The sequence below is a fragment of the Drosophila ficusphila genome, unplaced genomic scaffold, assembly GCF_018152265.1.
Source record: "Drosophila ficusphila isolate 14025-0441.05 unplaced genomic scaffold, ASM1815226v1 contig_198, whole genome shotgun sequence".
NCBI lineage: Eukaryota > Metazoa > Arthropoda > Insecta > Diptera > Drosophilidae > Drosophila > Drosophila ficusphila.
The window spans coordinates 10,961,499-10,979,470 of NW_025064092.1; the positions used below are offsets into that span (position 1 = coordinate 10,961,499).

At 48.9% G+C, this 17,972-nt stretch overlaps 2 protein-coding genes across 2 annotated transcripts in view; one reads left to right on the forward strand and one right to left on the reverse strand.

Moving 5' to 3' along the window:
* The first annotated feature begins 41 nt into the window (after window positions 1–41).
* Window positions 42–11,827, forward strand: LOC108092916 (actin-histidine N-methyltransferase). Its single transcript, XM_017192773.2, has 3 exons — window positions 42–946; window positions 10,494–10,784; window positions 10,950–11,827. The coding sequence occupies exons 1-3, from the start codon at window positions 129–131 to the stop codon at window positions 11,425–11,427; spliced, it is 1,587 nt and encodes a 528-aa protein (XP_017048262.1). The 5' UTR covers window positions 42–128; the 3' UTR covers window positions 11,428–11,827.
* The window catches only part of LOC108092918, a 53,952-nt gene continuing 36,933 nt past the window's right edge, over window positions 954–17,972 (reverse strand). The window contains exons 3-4 of the mRNA XM_043207359.1: window positions 4,242–6,468; window positions 954–3,819 (exon numbers count right to left, since the gene is read on the reverse strand). Coding sequence (XP_043063294.1) covers window positions 2,702–3,819; window positions 4,242–6,468 — 3,345 coding nt within the window. The 3' untranslated portion in view covers window positions 954–2,701. The remainder of the gene's footprint in view (window positions 3,820–4,241; window positions 6,469–17,972) is intronic.

Here is a 17,972-nt window from a genome sequence, read left to right on the forward strand (position 1 = left end):
AGTAGGATGGCCTGCGCGCACTTGGTATGTTTGTGGCGCTCTCCGCAGGGCCACACTGCCCAACAGCTGATCGCCGCGTGCGGTTTTCCGATTGGATTTTCCTTATTTGGCTTTCTCCCACTTCCGCAATGGGCAAAAACACGAAGCGCAACAAGAAGGCCAAACAGCAGCAACAGCAGTCCGGAGCTACTGCGCCCCCATCAGGATCGCAGAAGGACCCCTGTGCATTATTGACCGTTTTAAGCCCCAGCCAACGCCAGGCCCTAAATAAATTAGTGGGCGAACTCATCGACTTGGTGAAGCAGCAGCCCGCGAATCCCAACGAGGAATGGAGACAGTACGAGGCGCTGCAGAGGCTTCTCGTCGAGATCATGGCGCTCGAGGAGCCACTCAGCCAGGCCCTGTGTCCGGACGGCAGCGATTCTCCCGACGATCGCAGTCGGTTGGCCAAAGTCGAGGCCTTTAGCCTGTGGGCCAATCGCGGTGGAGTTCGCAGCGAAGGTCTGGAAATAGCCACCTTTGCGGGCTACCAACTGGGATTGCGGGCCACCCGGCCGCTGGAGAAGGACGAGCCGGTGATCACGGTGCCCCGGGATCTCATTTTAGCCGAGGACGTCGTTGAATGGCACAAGTCCGTCAACCTGCCAAAGCTCACCTACCTGTATCTGGCCTACGATCTGCTCATCGAGAAGATTCGCGGCGAGTCTAGCGAGTGGCAGCCGTACCTGGATGTCCTGCCCGCCAAATACAACACCGTGATGTACTTCAGCAGCCAGCAGATGGAGCGACTGAGGGGCACTGCTGCCTGCTCGATGGCTCTGCGTCAGTGCCTCGTGATCGCCAAGCAGTACGCCAAACTGTACTGGGGCGTCCACGTCCTGTCCGACGGAATCAGGAAGGAGGGCTTCGCCTTCGCGCAACGAGGACTCTGCTACAAGCTCTTCAGGTGAGTTTGGGGGAAGATACCATACACATAAGTAGGGTACTTTTCTGAGAGAGTTTCAATTATGCGATTATAAAGAATTTTTCCAGTTGCTCTAGAAATAGATTTTCCGAATGTTATCCAAACAATAGCCAAGGTGGAGTACTATTCCTAAATCATGATACTCAAAGAGTGTTGTCCTATTTTAATTATGTCATGGGCTTATATATCCGTTTCTGTTGGAAAAGCTCTCAATGAACCATTCGTCCCGCTGGCCATAAATTACATTTACAGCTGGCGCTGTTTGTTTTTAATCGAGAGTACATATGGCCAGATTGCCCGACCATTGTTGACCTTCCCGTCTGGCACTGTGATCGCATTGTTTGGCCGAACATCTATTTGCGGACCCGCTTCCACTTTGGACTGGTCATGGTGCATTAGGCAGACTTCGGGATCTGTTTCTTCACTCGCCGCTAAATATAGAGTTCTCCGATCTCGAAAGCCAACTTTGGGAGCAGTCCGAAACCATTTAAGTACTTTCGAAGTGTTTGCCAAAATTTGTTCTACATTTTATTTCTCAAAAAAATTAAATTGAAACTTATTTACATACATATTTGAGCGTGCTTAAATATATTGTTATATTTATAATATATATATATATATAAACTGTCGCCAGATGTTCTACTGCCTAGTGAGGGAGGGGGGGCGGTGATGGAAGGGGGAACAAATCAAATCACATCAAAAATAGTGCGCCTGCTCTACAAAACAAACACAAGTATTTCTTCTATTTTTCTCGTTGGATTTTGCAGTGCATTCGAGTATTCAAACTATTAGTGTTGTCGTTGTGTTTGCTGGTATTGTTGTGCTAATGACCACGCCCACTTAGCGCCCATCTATGCTTTGCCTTGCTCTAATTTCAATTTAATTTTGTTAGCCAGTGCCAGAAAATATTTTTTAGTGGTTAAATCTTCTCGAACCGAACACAGATTTGATCGTTTTTCGTATTTCCCTCGTTAATATTTATTGTCCTCATAAATGGTTTACTTTTCTCTCTCGAATTTCAGTGTTTATTCGATTTGGGCTGTTCGGGAAGGTGTCTGAACACAACTGTACTTTTTGGCTAATATCCTTCTTACCTCATTGTTTTTATCTCATCGTGCCTAAGAAACCCGTTTGAATGCTGTGTCCTATGATTTAGTAGAAAGATTCGCGTTAGTTGATGGTTTATACTCGTACGTTAGATCTAGATAGTTGGAAACGATAGTTTGCCGAGCTTAGAGACTAGAAACAGTGCGCGGCATAAACATACTGAGGTTCAGAGCTTTTCTTCTTTTTTTTAACTTTTATTAATCAATTAGTTTTGAAATCAGGAGAACAACTGAATACAATAAAGTATTATACAAAAAATCCCTATGATTTGATGAAAACGCCAATTAATTTAACTAAAAATAAAAAAGGAAAGCTTGTGTTTTCTTCTTTTCACCCAACCACCTTATGGTCATGTCACGCGCTGTTCAAAAGTGTTTTCTAGGTTTTATTAGGGTTTTGTTAGTTTTACTTTCTCTCACAGAATGTTCCTCTAATCGAGCTCAAAAAAATTCCACCTCCTACCTGCTTAAACTAATTAATCGACTAATGTTTGCTCCTCCGCGCTGAGTTGGGTGTCTATCTGTGTGTGTGTGTGGTGTGTTGGGGGCTGTGTGTGTGTGTACACTTGTGTATGTAAAACTTGGCCTAAACAACGGTCTATGGATGCTAGAGGAGCCTATTGCCCGTCGCCTAATTGTCGAAGGACTTGCGCAGCGTGTCGAACAGGTATTCCTGCACCTCCGGCGAATTCGGATCCATGGTGTTCAGTTTCTGGTGGGCACTCCTCAGCGAAATGGCCAGGCCACGCCCACTCAGCGCCTCCGGCGGAGCCGTTGAGTTCGCCCCCGCTGCGGTGGTCGTGTTCGAGTTGCCGGATTTGCCGGAGTTGCCATTCGTGGTCATCGAGGTGGCGGTGCTCAAGGTGGCGGATCCGTCGCGGGCGAACAGCAGGGAGCTCTGCCGCTGCAGCTGGTGGACGGGCGTGCAGCAGGCCACCGAAGTGGAGATGCTGGCTATCCCCGTCCCTGATCCCGAGCCTGCTCCTGATCCCGATCCCGATCCAGAGCCCGTTCCTGATCCTGATCCGGAGCCAATGACGAGCTCCTCCATGTGCTGGCGCATCGAGGAGCGACGCGACGGCTGGACCATCTGGGGCAGCTTGCTCTTCATCGCGTTGTAGGTGCGCAGGTAGCTGCTTTTGCGCCTCCGCTGCTGCTTCCACCGACAGACGACGAAGATGACCAGGAAGGTGGCCAGGGCCGTGACCACGATCGCCGTGCTGGCCACAATCGCCGACTTGATCCCCGAGGGCATGCTGGCGTACAGGCTGCTCAAGTGCTGCTGCGACACGGCGGACGTGGCCGCCGCCGCCGCCGGACTGCGGTGGAATCCCGGCCCGGAGAGCTCCAGGTCAAGCAGGTCGTGGGCCCGCGCCACCTCGTTCTCGATCTCGTCGATCACGTCGTTGTCCGGCGGCAGCCGGCTGTTGTCCATCATCATCGCGGAGGCGTTGCCGCCGTAGGGACTCACGCCCAGGTCGATGTCGATGCTGGTGGGCTCGCCGCCCCCGCCCTCCGGCTCCGGATTCGAGTCCGCCTCCTGGGAGCCGCCGGCGTCGAGCAGGAGTCGCGGCGGCGGCAGGAAGTACGGGTTCCGCTCCTCGGTGGCCGTCGCCAGGGAGGCGAGCGCGAGGGTCTTCCACGAGGGGAAGAACCCCAGCGACTTCTCGCCCCGCGAGTTAATGGATATGGTGCCGGGTCCGCCGCCAATGGTCGCCGATGATGCGGATGCTTGCGCGTAGGCAGGACCTGAAAGGAAAGCATTTGAACGACAGGAACAGGACAGGAACGGACCAGGACAGAGGCGGCGAAACGGGCGAGCAGTCGCGGAAGCACCGTGCACCTAACGTTAGTTGAACAACTCAATCCTTTTCAAACACGCTCCTGGAACTTGGGAAACCTAAGGGAATTCTGTGTTAAACATACTTCTAATTTCTACTGCTTCGAGCTTACAGAAACTATGCGATATAATATATTATGCGAAAAGGATTAACGCAACTACTTTTAAGATTGTTGGGTGTTCGGCAGAGAGAGGATCTAAATGGAATTAACTGGTTAACTAGTGTCTCTACATGTGATATGACCTCATCCCGATCCCACGCCACTTCTGCCATTGCCACCGCCACTGCCTCTGGCCCCGATCCCAACTCCGACTCCGATCCCGGCCCCGCCCCTCGCCTCAGCCCACCGCTGGCGCTGCCTGCGCAGGCGCAAAGCCGTAATACCTCGGTTCCCCATCGGCTTGACCTCGTCGTTCGGCTCGATGTCGATGATGGAGGTGAAGTAGCTGGAGCCCTGCGAGTCCGTCTTGATCTCGTCGGGCTTGACGCTCTTCAGGTCCATCAGGTTGAAGTGCGGGAAGTTCTCGAAGGCGGTCACGATGTCCATGTTGTCCTGCAGCAGGACCTTCTGGCCGGGATACAGCCGGGAGTGCTCGTCGCCGCCGCTCACGATGGTGGAGAGGTGCAGCTGGCTGGAGCCGCGCTTCCGGTGCTCGATCAGCTCCTCGAGGGTCATGTTGCGCTGCTCCAGCACCTTGAACAGCCGGTTGCCCGAGCGCCGGTCCTCGATCAGTTCCAGCAGATCGGTGCGGTCGTCCACGTCGTCGATGATGTTCAGCTGGGACGGCTTGCCCGCCGACAAGGTGGCTGCCGGTGGTGCCGGTGGTTCGAGGAAGGGAAAAGAGGGAGAGGGAGCTGCTGCCGGATGCGATGGCCTCGCCGGAGGAGCCGGCACCTGCGTGTGGTGCGTGTGGCTCTCCACCTCGTCGAAGAAGTTCTCCAGGTCGTCGTCGCCGTGGTCGAGCTCCTCCTCGCTGCTCTTGCTCACTGTTCCCGCTGCAGTTGCCGTTGGTGTCGAGGAAGGGGTGGAACTGAAGCTGGGCTCGCTTTCGGCCAGGTCCACCTCCTCGCCACTGTCGCCGATGGTGCCGCCTATGAAGTTGTCCTTCAGTCGCTTCTGCATCTCCTTGATGCTGGAGTTCCTCAGCCGATAGCGCGGGTTGCCGGGCGGCAGGGAAGGAGCCGGAGAAGGAGCAGTTGCCAGTTCCACTGGTTGCGGTGCCTCGGTGTGAGTGTCGCCCTCTCCGGACTCGGCCTCACTGGAATCGGGCTGCTCCTCGTGGTCCTCCTGCTTCAACCCCTCGTCTGCCTGCTCCTCCGCTTCCCCCTCCCCGTCCGCCTCCCTCTCCATTTCGACGTCCTTCTCCCCGGAGTTGTCCCGCCGCTCCTCCTCGAGACTCTCCTCCATGTAGCCGCCCACCGTGGTGCTGGTGCTGGTGGAGTACGCCGTGCTGGTCTCCGCTTCCTGCGTGGTGGTCGCCACAGTGGTGCTGGTGGTGCTGATGGTGCCGATGCTGCTGGCCAGCGGCTTATAGAGCCCCGGCGGCCTTAGGGTGGACCGCAGGTGCTGTCGCTTCTTGTAGAGTGGCACCCGAGTGGTGGTGCTGCTGCTGGCAGCCGAGCTCGGCGCCGCGGTGGTGCTGAGTGCTGCCCCACCCAGAATGCGTCTTGTGGTGCTGCTCTCCCGCGAAGAGCTGCCAAAGAGCTTCAAACGCTGCAGGGCGGTGGGGAACTTGTTCCTGTTCCTGGCCACCGCCACCGAGGACTCCTCCTCGTCGCCGCCCGCACCCGCCGAGCTGGTGGTGGTGTAGGCTGCCGGCAGGCGACGCACTCCCTGCTTGCTCTGCTGCTGCTTCTTCTGCGAGGTGGCGGATGAGGGGTAAGCGGCGACCGGTGGGGCAACCGCTGTCGTCTGCAGCGCCAGCAGGGCGTTCTGCTTGCCCTTGAGCAGGTCGTCCAGCGAGAGGTTCTTCTGCTGCAGGATCTCGCTGAGGCTCAGGCCGCCCGAGTTCTTCAGGATGTTCTTCAGGTCGACGGCGCTCTTGGTGGGCGTGGCGCCTTCACCCGCCGCCTCCCCCAAAGGGAGGGGCTCCTTCTTCGCCTGGCCGTAGGGTCGGCGGTAGGCCTTGCTGGGTTGGCTGCCCTGCGAACTGGTGTCGGTGGGCTCCACCACCACCCGCTGGCGCAGCTTCTCCCGCTCGCGATCCCGGTCCCGTTCGAGGGCCGCCATGGGCTCCCGCACCAGCGGTTGCTTCCTCCGACGCAGGGCATCAGCGTCATCCTCCACGTGGCCGCGCCAGTAGGCGGAGGTGGGGGGATCTGGGCCAGGAGCCCCGCCGGAACTCTCCTCGGTGGCGCCCATCGTGGCCAGCGGGAGTTGGGGACGCCGCTTACGTTTGCGAGTGGCCAACTGGACGGGACGCCTCCGACTGGACAGACCGCCTTCATTGCCATGACCATTGGCATTCGCATTGGCGTTGGCATTGGCATTGGCATTGCCGCCATCGCCGGATCCCTTGGCATCCTCCACAATCAGAGAAACACCCGTCTGCAGGAGCTGCAAAAAGAGGGAAGAGTGATTGTTTGTTAGCCATCGAGTTCTATCAAGTTGCGGAATTTTATTAAAAATTATTCATCATTCATTATTCAAGTAAAGGAAGTGCTTTGTCAAATGAAAAGGAAATATTCAACAAGTTGAATTTGTGTAAATAAGTTAATTTATGTAAATCCATTTTTCGCAGTGTATTAAATTACTTTCGCACATATGAGTGTAGCGGATGGATGTGCAGGAGTCAGCCGTCTGATTGATGGGATCTATAAATATTTCGCTCGTTGTTTATTGACCGTCGCCATAATAATCAGCCCGAAAATGCCGGGAAAGCCAACGCTCATTTTGGGCTATTGACATATAATCAAATGTGTGTTGTTTATTGGGGGAAAGCCATCTGCTGCACTCCTTTGCCATACCCAAAAATAAAGGTCCTGTTTCTTTGTTATTGATGTTAAATTCCAGCTCGAATGAATTTGTTGTTAACCATTTCTTTTACACATGTGCAATATTGTATTATAATAAGCTAGGATTTATCCTGCTATAAAAATACAGACCAGGGAAATTAGTGTTCAACTCAGTTGTTTAGTGTCGTGTTAAATAAAATCAAGTAGCACATCGGATTAGAAAATAACCGAGATGATAAATATAAAACCGACCCTATGAAAGAAGGACAAGCCTAAGACCGTTTACGCATGTCCTTCGTCCTTATGTAATTAATTTTAAGTTTCGACCGGGAGCAGAGCCGGAAGGAAGCTCTGATAAGACCCGCTCAGGATTGATTATGAACAGCCGGACTGCACATATGTGGTCCCTGAATCAGATGGCAGATGTGTTTGTGTGCACAGGATGTTTGCCTTTGATTAACTGCCGGCAAAGTCGATGGAACGGCATCCTCGTCAACTAATCAGACTAATGCATTATTGGCAGTGGGTAGTTTTGCGGTTTCACCTTTGTCACCCGGCGCCTTTGACCCCTTCGATCGACCGTCCAGGTAGATGCCGAAAATATTGACCCATCAGAGACGGCAGACAACCATTTGATGGGGAACTCAACTCATTACGATGGCAGGGAAAACTGCTGGGGGGAAATGCAAAAAAATGCTAAGAGCACAAACAGGAAAACAATGCGGAAATAATAGAGAAGAGAGCGAGGGGAATCGTTGCATAAGCTCCGGAAAATCGAATCGACGAGTCCTTTGAAATGGAATCGAGGATGCAGCCTCGACCATTACACGCATTTCTCTCACGTCATTTACGACGACATCTCTTTCGACCCGGCTTCCTCTGCCCAGTTTTTTTTGTTGTTTTGTTGTTCTCCATCTGGTCCACTTTCAATTTGGCCTAAGTTACTGGCCATCCCCCTGGTAAAAAGAGAAGAAAAGTGCGGGCAAAGGAATGCAGAAGTATGCATGCATAATGAAGACAGGCGAAGCACAGTGGGCGATTTGGTCTCGCTAGCGGCATTTAATTAATAACTTCTAAACTAAAATAGATATCTTCAGTCGGTTTTTTTTCACCGATCAAAGAAAAATCATACAATTTTTTAAGTTAAAAAAAGTTGTTTTTTTTAATACTTTTTTATTTATTTTTTTTAATTTAAAAAAAATATTTTTTAATTTTAAATTTTGATTTATTTTTATGTTTTTTAAACTTCAATTAATATATTCCATAAACAAACATAATTTAAAAATGGCTAGAATTTTATTCAGAATCATCGGAATCAGACGGCGGCATAGTAAAAATACTAAAATATACTAAAAAAGATCCCTTTTTGCTATTGACATTGTGCCTTAAAAGTACCATAGTTTGAAGGCTAGCAGGTACTAGCAGTTCATATTACACACATTGGACGCCACTGATTCACACTTTCGGCTAATAAAAGAGTTAGACTGAATCCACTTGAATCAGGTAAGTTCTTCTCCACGAAAGACAGGTGTACGCTAATCCGGGCTCGTTGTTAATACACTGAATTGCCACTACGTTTTATGAGCTACACATTTATAGACCGGTCACAAACATTAATTTTTTATGTAATGCATACCTTGAAATTAATAAAAAACCAAACTTTTTATAAATTCACTAAAAATTGTAAATTTCCGAGGAACTTGAATTCGATGCGCGCAAACAGGTAAAATTTTGTAAAGTTCTTTGCAAAATCATTTTCTGTGTTTGTCCGTTCACAGCTGATGATCAGCTCATCGTAGAGCTTTTAAAATGCTTGGATAAATCTAATCAAAATATCTATTATCGAATTGTGAAAAAAAATCATCGCTTTTTGAAAGTTGAAATTTGAATTAAATGCCGCTAGCGAGACCAAATCGCCCACTGTGCGAAGGCTGGAAAATAAAGAGAGCTCACGTCGCCAATCGGACTGTATCGCCAGGGTCTCAACTTGTCCGGCGAACAAATACGGCAGACAGTGCCGGGAATCGGGGAAAACCTTTTGCCAGCTATCAGATCACACATCAGCATTTTGCCTGCAGATAGGTGGATTATAGATGAAATTAGGAAGCAGCAGAATTAAAAGATGAGTTTCACAGAAATCCCAATTACACCAGGAGTACGTATACTTTGCCTGCAAGCGAGCTGCGTTTGTGTTTTGCATTTGCCATTGGACTCCAGTCGACTCCAGCTTGTTTTGGGGCATGTGATTGCAGAGAGGGAATGGCAGGCCAGGGTTCGAAGGCCAACCAGGAGCCCCAGCAAGCCACAAAAGACGTCAGCAATTTAAGTCACTTGAAAATGTCAGGCCGGAGGGTTTATTAGATCCAACTGGCTGGCTGTTCGGCTGTCTGGCTGACTGGCTGACTCACTTCCCTTCGGCAGTGACAGGTGAGAAGCGCACCTGGTTCCACGAACCCGGCGTCCTTCATCTTTGGCTGTCAACGGCAGACGACGCTGTCAATGGCCTTCAAAAGGGCTGCCTTTTTGTGTGGCCAAAGAGCCAATCGACGTCCATCGATAAATGTCAAAAAGTGTTAAACAAACAGTCCAGTTGTCGCCTTATACAACCGTACTATATACTATAGACGTAAGCCAGGCGACGAAATTGTTGCTTTAATTCCGCAGCAGCAAACAAAAGTCATGGAAAGTCAGTCAGCATGCAAACTTGTTATCAATGAATCAAAAATTATGATTGAAAGAAAAATGCAGCTGCCAGAGGTGCAGGCATCATCCGAAAATATGTAAGTCAGCAAAGGAAAAGTTCAGCATACTTAAAACTTAAGAGCGCATTCAAGTTCAGTTATCCGATTAACTGCAGCAGGCGGAACTGGGAAGGCAGGTGGCACAAAAAGGCAGGACCCTGAATGCTGATTAACTTCTGCCCAGGTACAGTCGGCACAAAGGGCCGCCGCACAACTCAACACTCGTTTGCGCCTTTCCAGCACTGGCAATGCCATTTGATTACTTATTACTTTCAATAAAATTCCGTGCCCCTTCTGCGGCTAAATGTGGCAGGAGGGACATAACAGCTAATACAAAGGCTTCGGCAAAAAGTTGAAAACTTCTCCGCTCCTTTTCGCTGCCCTGGACTTTCGCCCGGCAACTAGAAAAACATACAGCCAAGAGAGGAAATGAAAAGGTGGAAGGAAAACTTGCTGCAATGGCTGTTCTTGCTCTTGTCCATGGTGATTTCTAACAAAGTGAGTGGCGACTGCCGACTGCCAGCCCCTAACCACTTCAAACAAGTTGCTGCTTTTCATAATTAAATTGAAAAATTTATGCACAATTAAATGAAAAACTTTTCTTTGTGGTCGTACCCAGCAGTAACCGCAGCAGAGCGAAGGAAAAAAGAAGCCAAAAACAGCCGAAAATAGTCGAAAAGGGGGAACCCGAAATTAGTGGAGCACAATGGAGGCCACTAAGTGATGCTGTGATTTTGGTGCCGAATCCAACCTATCCTGAATCCTGAGCCTTGTTATCACTGCGGTTAGCAGTGACAAATAACCAATGGGCTACTTTAAGCTAGTTAATATTTACATAAGATGTTCCTTCAAAACTAAATATTTTATGCTCTTTCTTTCTTTCTAGATGGGCCGTTTCCACGGTGATGACTCGCCAGAACCTGGTGCCCAGGACACGGCATCTGAGCAGCCAGGAGCAGCCGACACAAGTTGAGAGCGCCAAGCCAAATACCGAGCTGATCTCGGCCCTGATCCCGTACTGGGACATGGCCAACCACAGGCCGGGCAAGATCACCTCCTTCTACGACGAGTGCCGCCAGCAGCTGGAGTGCACCGCCCAGGAGCCGTGTGCCGCCGGAGAGCAGTTCTTCATCTACTACGGCGATCGCTCGAACGCCGATCTCCTGGTGCACAATGGGTGAGTGCTTCGTGAATTGCCAACTCCTCAGTTGGTAATGAGTAGTTCGGTAGAATAGAAGTAGTAACAAACTGGTGACAAACTGGTGACAAACTTGTGACAAACTAGTGACAAACTTGTGATAAACGATATGAACTCAATCGAGGGGGAATTTTCTGCTTGCAGCTTCGTGGACGTGGACAACCGCAAGGACTACGTGAACATCTGCGTGGGCCTGAGCCGCACGGACGAGCTGGCCGCGCGGAGAGCCCGAATACTGGACAAGCTGGGCATCCTGCACAACGCGGAGCTGCGCGTGCTGCCCGCACCGGAGTTCGTCTCCCGGGAGCTGCTGGCCTTCGTCCGCGTGTTCAAGATGAGCGCCGAACAGCTGGACCACTGGTGCAGCGACCTGGAGCGGGCGGGCGACCTGCTGCACATCGACTGCGCCTTGGAGACGGACCACGAGACGCGCACCTGGCAGTTCCTGGAGGACCGACTGAAGCTGCTCCTGGCCGTTCTGGACAAGCAGTCGCGGGACGACGAGCCACTGAGTCCTCAGGAGGGACAGGAGATCGAGTTCATGCTGCAGCAGTACCGCCGCCTGGAGAGGAGCATCCTCTCCGGAGCCCTGCAGTACGCCCGGGAGCATCGCAAGGTCTAGCGACTCCTCCAGTACTTCACCATGGAACACATCACCCACACACCAACACACACACCCATAAACACACCAACACACACAATTCAAGTGGCCATCGACAGCGACATCAATAACTCAGTCTAGCATTAGCAACGTTTTTTTTTTTCTACCCTAACTTAACTTATTCTAATCGAGATTTTCTTTTAGTCGAGTGTTTCTGAAGTTGAATACCAAACTAATTTATAAACCCACAACGATCGATTGTGGTGAAACGATTCTACACTCATAATGTACGTCAAGTGTCGTCTGCGCATTCTAGTTTGTAGCGTTTGATTGTTTTATGTTTGTTTATTTTTATTTTTTACGATAACAGTTTTAGTATTTTGGAATTAAACATGAAGTCAAGCACAGCAGGAGCCCTTAATTGAATGATTTTTATTGGAAAAACTGGTTTCATCTCTTCGGAGAGAGGCGAGGTCAAACATCACTTGGATTCATTTAATTGCCAATAACTAATTGACTTGCCAGACGTCCAGCTGTGACAGCCTCAAAAACCAATCAATTTGCAAAACCAAACCCCCTTCCCCTCCTACTCCCTCACCCTCTCCCCCTCCCCTTTCCCTGCCCCGCCCACTCGCCGCCAGACAATCGCAAACGCACACTTGCATTTCTCCCGGTGGATGCCTCCTGGCGTTGTCTGTTGTCGCAAAGTATTTGATTGCGCCCATGCGGGTGCGGCTGTGTGTGTGTCTGTGCGACTGTGTGGGGTCACAGGTCAGCCGGAGTGGGCGGAGCGTGAGCAGCGACTCACGAGAGGAAACGAAAACAAAACTCTGCACTAAATACATGCCGCTGCAAAACCCGGTTGGAAATCTGTTTTTGGTTCGCAGAATAATTTTTCAAAAAATTAATGATGCTGTTTTCTAGAGAAGTAAACTACAAATGTTTAGAGGTGTGCCAGCTTGAAATCGGAGATGCACATTGGATATTTTTCGAAAGGGGTCACATCATGAAAATTCAAAAAAAAAAATCTACCTAAAAATAGAAAATAAACTAATAATGTAGTTTGCTAGGGAATCGAAATAGAAACTTTTGGAGATATATCACATTACAATAGACCTTTAAGCAAACCAAACAAGCAATTTAATGTGCTTTAATGAAAAGGTTTTTAGTCATTTTTGGCCAGCCATGAATCCTGATGAACTGAGGCAGATTTTGTGCCTGTCACGCGGCCATCTCTGCAGATTGAGTCGTGTTATGGGATTTGGCGAACGGCGCCCTTGCGACAACATTCGGAGCGACAACAATGCACTCCAAATTGCAGCTGCAAGTGGTGTTAATTATGGACCCAATGACGACGGACCCCATCCTGCTGCCGATGGCGGTGATTACGAGGGCGGTGCTGTTGTTGTTATTGTTGTTGTTGTGCCAAGAGCATATATTCAGGCCGGGAATTGGGGAACTATGGCTTCGTAGTGGTGATGGCGGGGGGGCGTGTCGCCAAATTGCTCTGGCAAACACTTTGGAAGACGTCATTAAAATGGCGCGCCTACCCGCAAGGGCCTCCGCCTTCCCCATTCCGCATTCCCCATTCCGCATTCACACTCGCCATTGACATTTGATTTGACACTCGAATAGCTATTTTCCGTATTCACATTTCGCGCCACGCCCCCACACTATCCACTTTCCACAGAGTTGGCACTCAATTTTCACGCTCGTTGGCAAAGTGATTGCTGAAGGGAGCGGGAAATGGGAAAGCGGGAGCTTGGATGGGGAGTGGGAGTGAGGAGGGGGGGCGCGGAGCTCTGTTTGGCCAGTTGATTGAAATATTTGAAATATTCGAATGAGACGACGCCGGAAACTGGGTCGCATCAATATCGCTGGGGCAGAGCATTTATCGCTATCGATTCGCGCCGCCTTTCTAAACCGAATTCCCCTCGATTTCCGACCGGCGCTTTAGCTAATTGCTTTGCAACAATTTTGTTTTGACGGCCAAGCAATTAGCAAATGACAAATGCCCGGCCCAAAAGCTCCCCCCGTTCCCAAACCCCACACCAAAAAGCAATCCCCCCATTTTGGCCAGGCCGGCCGCAGTGCAAACTTAAGCTGCTTAAAATGTATGCAACAGGGGTCATAAAAATGGTGACCGCCTCCCGGACAAAAAGCGAACCAAATTGTTTACGTTGCGTGTGCCAGCGCACAGGATACAGGATACAGGGTGCATTTATAATAATTACTGATCAATATCCATCAGAAATAGAAATCTATAGCAATGAAAGTGCCTTGTAAGTGACAGAGGAAAAGATCCCTAAGTATGTGAAATTTCTATCAGTTAACAAATTCAAACTATTTCCCAATAAGGATATTTCCTGTAAGGACACCCTGTAAGTCGGACAAATAAATTCCAGAGTGTGGCTTTGTCTGCCATGTGTCCGCTTTATTTGCTCGCAAACTGTTGCCAACTGTTGAAATTCTTTTTGTGTTTTGTTGCCATTTTTTGTTTTATTGGTCCGTAGTCTGGAATAAATCTACGCATGTTGTCGCCCACCCACGAACACACGCGCAGAAACGCCAGCTCAGACACTAACACACACACATACACACATACGCATACAGGGACAAGCGAAAACAAGGATACGTTGCCACACGGACACGTGGTTAGAGCCATGTTTGTTTTAATCCATGCTTTGTTTCGCCTCGCAACCCTCTCATGTGTGTGTGTGTGTGTGTGTGTGTGTGTGTGTGTGTGTGTGTGTGTGTGTGGGGTGCTTAAGTGCGTGTGTGAGTGAATGAGTGTTCGTGTGTTTGTGTGTGTGTGTGCGTGCATGACGGTTAAGCACTTAAGCGCATTTCCATAGATTTTAAGGCGATTTCATTTTCAACGCTCATTTGCATGTGACCGACCGACCAACCAACCGACCAATTGCCATTGTATCATCGTGTTGTTCGCTTGTTGTGCCCATAGTATTATTAAGTTATGCTCTTTGTTGCCGCTTGCCGCTTGCCGCCTGTCAATTGATTGCATTTACTGGCGCATCTTAAACGTTTCGCAATTGGCTTAGTTTGCATTTTGGCATTTGCGTAAGTCAAAACGCCAACAGGTGAGTCGGGCGGAGAGGGCTTAGTTAATTGCTAGCTGCTCAGCTGTAAAAGAAAGTTACATTCAACCGGTATTTGCCTTGGGAATTTCTAATAACTCAATTTAATACTTGTGATATCTGCACACACTTAATAACAATGTTTGGTCTCAAAATTACTGACTAATCGGTTTAACTATATACTGCAAGAAAGCTGATATAAAAGACTACGGAATGCAAAGCAATCGTTTTTTGAAAGCATTTCGATGGCAACCCAAAGCAGGCGAAACGCCTTTGCATTCGAAAAGTGGGCGTGGCAATATGATTAACTGTTGGCAGAGGAACGAAAATGGCGCTGAAGCAGCTGCTTCGTGGTTGAGTGGTTGCATGTGCTCCACATGCTCCTGCTGCAGTTGCTGCATATTATTGCCTCGAAGGCAGCGGAGGCGGGGTCATAAAAACAGATGGTAATCTGCGTAAGTGGAAGTGCCAGCAGGTGTTGCAGCCTGCATACTGAAATCAAAACGATCCAGAAAGTGGAAACACTCAAATTCCACCCGCCCTCGAATCGATTTGATGGAACCCGCAGCCTTTGCTCAACTTCTCTCCAAGTTCGCCAGAATTGCACAGGAAAAAAATCCAACTCCCATTGAGTGTGAGAAAATCCCTACTCCAACTAATTGCATTTAATAGATGCAAAATAAAAGAAGTAATAAGCCAGTTGGTTGGGATTTCAAATAACAAATGTACTTTTTGTTGAGTAGCTAATTTCCACAGAAGTGCAGCCTCACTTTCCCCAAGAAATTGCGAGCGGAGGAGCCTGTCAGTTGGTCCTAACAAGGTTAAGTTGAATGGAAACTAATTTGCATGGCACGTGACTGTACCCGAGCGCCGCCAGAGTTGCCAGCGCCGTGTTTGTTTGCAATTAACTCGGCCATTGTTGTCAACATTGTTGCAATACCCACGCAGCGAGCGCTACTTATTTTATTTGCTAATTGCAACACTCAAGACGACAAGACGAAAGTGCTTGACAAGTTTAAGTTTGTTGCAGCAGACAACGGCAGTCATTCAGAAATACCTATATATATACCTTCCTCTATATATATAGTATGTATATAGAAAAATAGAAGGCCGAGCTGCCGGCACGACGGCAAACAAATTAAAAGTGACGCATTTTCCCTACTTCTTCCTCAGTCAGATCCTTTCTCCGCTTTATTTCCTTCGTCGCCAGTAATGCTAAAGAAGGCGAAACTCTGACGGATTCCTCTGATTCACCTGAATTTCTGAGCATCGCTTCGAAAATTCTGCAGCTAATCTCCATGATTGGGGAAAATGCGAGAAGCAGCCACTTTTGTTATGGAATATCGCAGAGTTACAAAATGCGAGGTGTGTCTTGTATTCCCTTAAGCAGAGTTAAGATATTCAATGATGAATCAGTGTTTGGTGTTTTATTTATTTAGGCTTTTAAAGCGAAAAGCAATTAATTTTACACATTGCCTAGGAAATTGCTGTAGAGGGTAAATCGCTTCCCGCACTTTTTACAACACTTTCTGCCATCTACCACTTCCTTTCTGGCTCTCAGCGTTTTTTACACTTGTCGCTGGTTGGACTGCCATCCACGTCGGCATCATCGGGGATCCCAGCTGCATAAGCTGAAAACAAGAGGTCGCCGAGGGCGTGGCATTAACCCAAAAAGCCAGCAAAGCTGACGACGTTTGTTTTCCCAGGACCCTCGAGTTGAGTTGCGAAAATTGCGAGGCGATGAAAAGCCGGGCGGCTTAAGTGCAGCCAAGAAAGGCGAAGGAAAACTCATTGCTGTGCTTATTATTTTCGTATTTTTGCGGAGGAAATTAAGTTTACAGCCCGAGAATATTGTAAGCACGGGCTTACGGATCGCGCTGTGTTGGTTGGTTGAGGGAATTGGATACAGAGTCTCAGCAGAGAAAGGTCATGCTCGAGTTGAAAACGTTGAAGCGCCAGTTTTAATCAACTTGTTCGACTAGCTAACATAATACTACCCCAGTTCTTTGTTGAAGAGGTGGTTAGCTGAATCCAGTACAATTTGAGCTGGGTGTGGACGGATTTATGGCCATCAACTGCAAGTTTTCAGCTTTCTCCGCCGGCCAATTACGCTCGTCAGCTGCCTGTCAAAACTTGCGTCTTTATCAACACTTTCAGTCACTTGAGTCGCTCAGCCGATTTGCTGGCGCCTCTGTTGTTAACAGTTGTTGAGCCAAGGACCCGAAAGGAGCAAGGACATCCTGCGGCTGGCATTACGCATTCATGCTCCGTTCGACACATCGATAACAGGCACTTCACGCACGACAGCTGGAAACTGGCAACTGGAAAGGAGCATCGGGCATTATAACCTCGCCCACATGTTGGCGCCCGTTTGGGCCTCAATTAATAATGTCTTAGAGGCCTGATGGCCGTGTGCATAAACACATTCATAAATTGTTCAGCGCAATTACGCTCCTGCGTTTTTTGCCGGGCCTCGGGGGGAATCGTTTCATTTGCTGTTAAATCTATAATGGGCACATTACGCAATCAAGCGGCAAAGCGGCAAAGCGCTCCGGAGAACATCCTTTGGGATCCGAGGAGGCAGCAAATTGACAGATCTATGGGACAGCCTTTTGGGAACCTGGCCGGCAGGTCTTGGCCTCGTCTGTCAGCCTGAAGTGCACCACCCGCCCTGATAAACGAGCACAATTGGCGGGCTTTTTGCCCATATGACAGCTCCATAAATATTAAATTTTAATTAATCGAATGCCATTAAAGAGTTTGCCTTCGAGCATTCGGGGTTGCGGAGTGTTTACAGAGTTTTAGTTGCGGATTCGATTAGCCCTTAATTATTTGACTAATTGATAAGCCGGTAAATTCACTTGCCCACCCAGCCGAAAGGGTGTTCTTATTGATTTTGGACCCCCGGATATGCACATTCACTCAATTTATTCCGAACTAATTTACCCCGCACTCTCCATCCGTCCATCTCCATCGCGGGAATCGCGGATGAGTGGCTGACAATTGGCAGAGAAGCGGCTGTGTGCCAGTGGCAAATATCGTAAATCGTAAATCGTAAATCGTAAATAATCGCAAATAACTGTTGAATGGGCGGCAGCAACAAAATGGCGTCGACTGTCATTTCCGCTTGTCAAAGCAGAAAAAGCAATATGGCGTCGATGCGCCGCAGTCGAAAAAGCGAAGGCGAGCGGACTTTGATTAACTGCTGCCAGGCGGGATGGATGCAAAAAACCACATGTAACCAACACACGCAAACACACACACATACACATGCATACACAGGCATACACACGCATACAGGGTCGAGGTGTTTGCGGTGTTTTAATTCGCTTGCCGCACATTAAACCAATTAATTTATGTGCATAACTTGATACATTCTATTAAATACGATTAAATGCTCAAACAAAATGCATAATTGATTAATTGCATTTTCTGCCAGCGATGAAATATCTTTCAATTTTCAAAATGTTC

Bases quoted from the DNA above. Each gene is read 5' to 3' on its own strand.
- LOC108092916 (XM_017192773.2), top strand. From the start codon at position 129: ATGGGCAAAAACACGAAGCGCAACAAGAAGGCCAAACAGCAGCAACAG. The intron at 947-10,493 runs GTGAGTTTGGGG...CTTTCTTTCTAG, and splicing joins CTCTGCTACAAGCTCTTCAG to ATGGGCCGTTTCCACGGTGA. The intron at 10,785-10,949 runs GTGAGTGCTTCG...TTCTGCTTGCAG, and splicing joins GATCTCCTGGTGCACAATGG to CTTCGTGGACGTGGACAACC.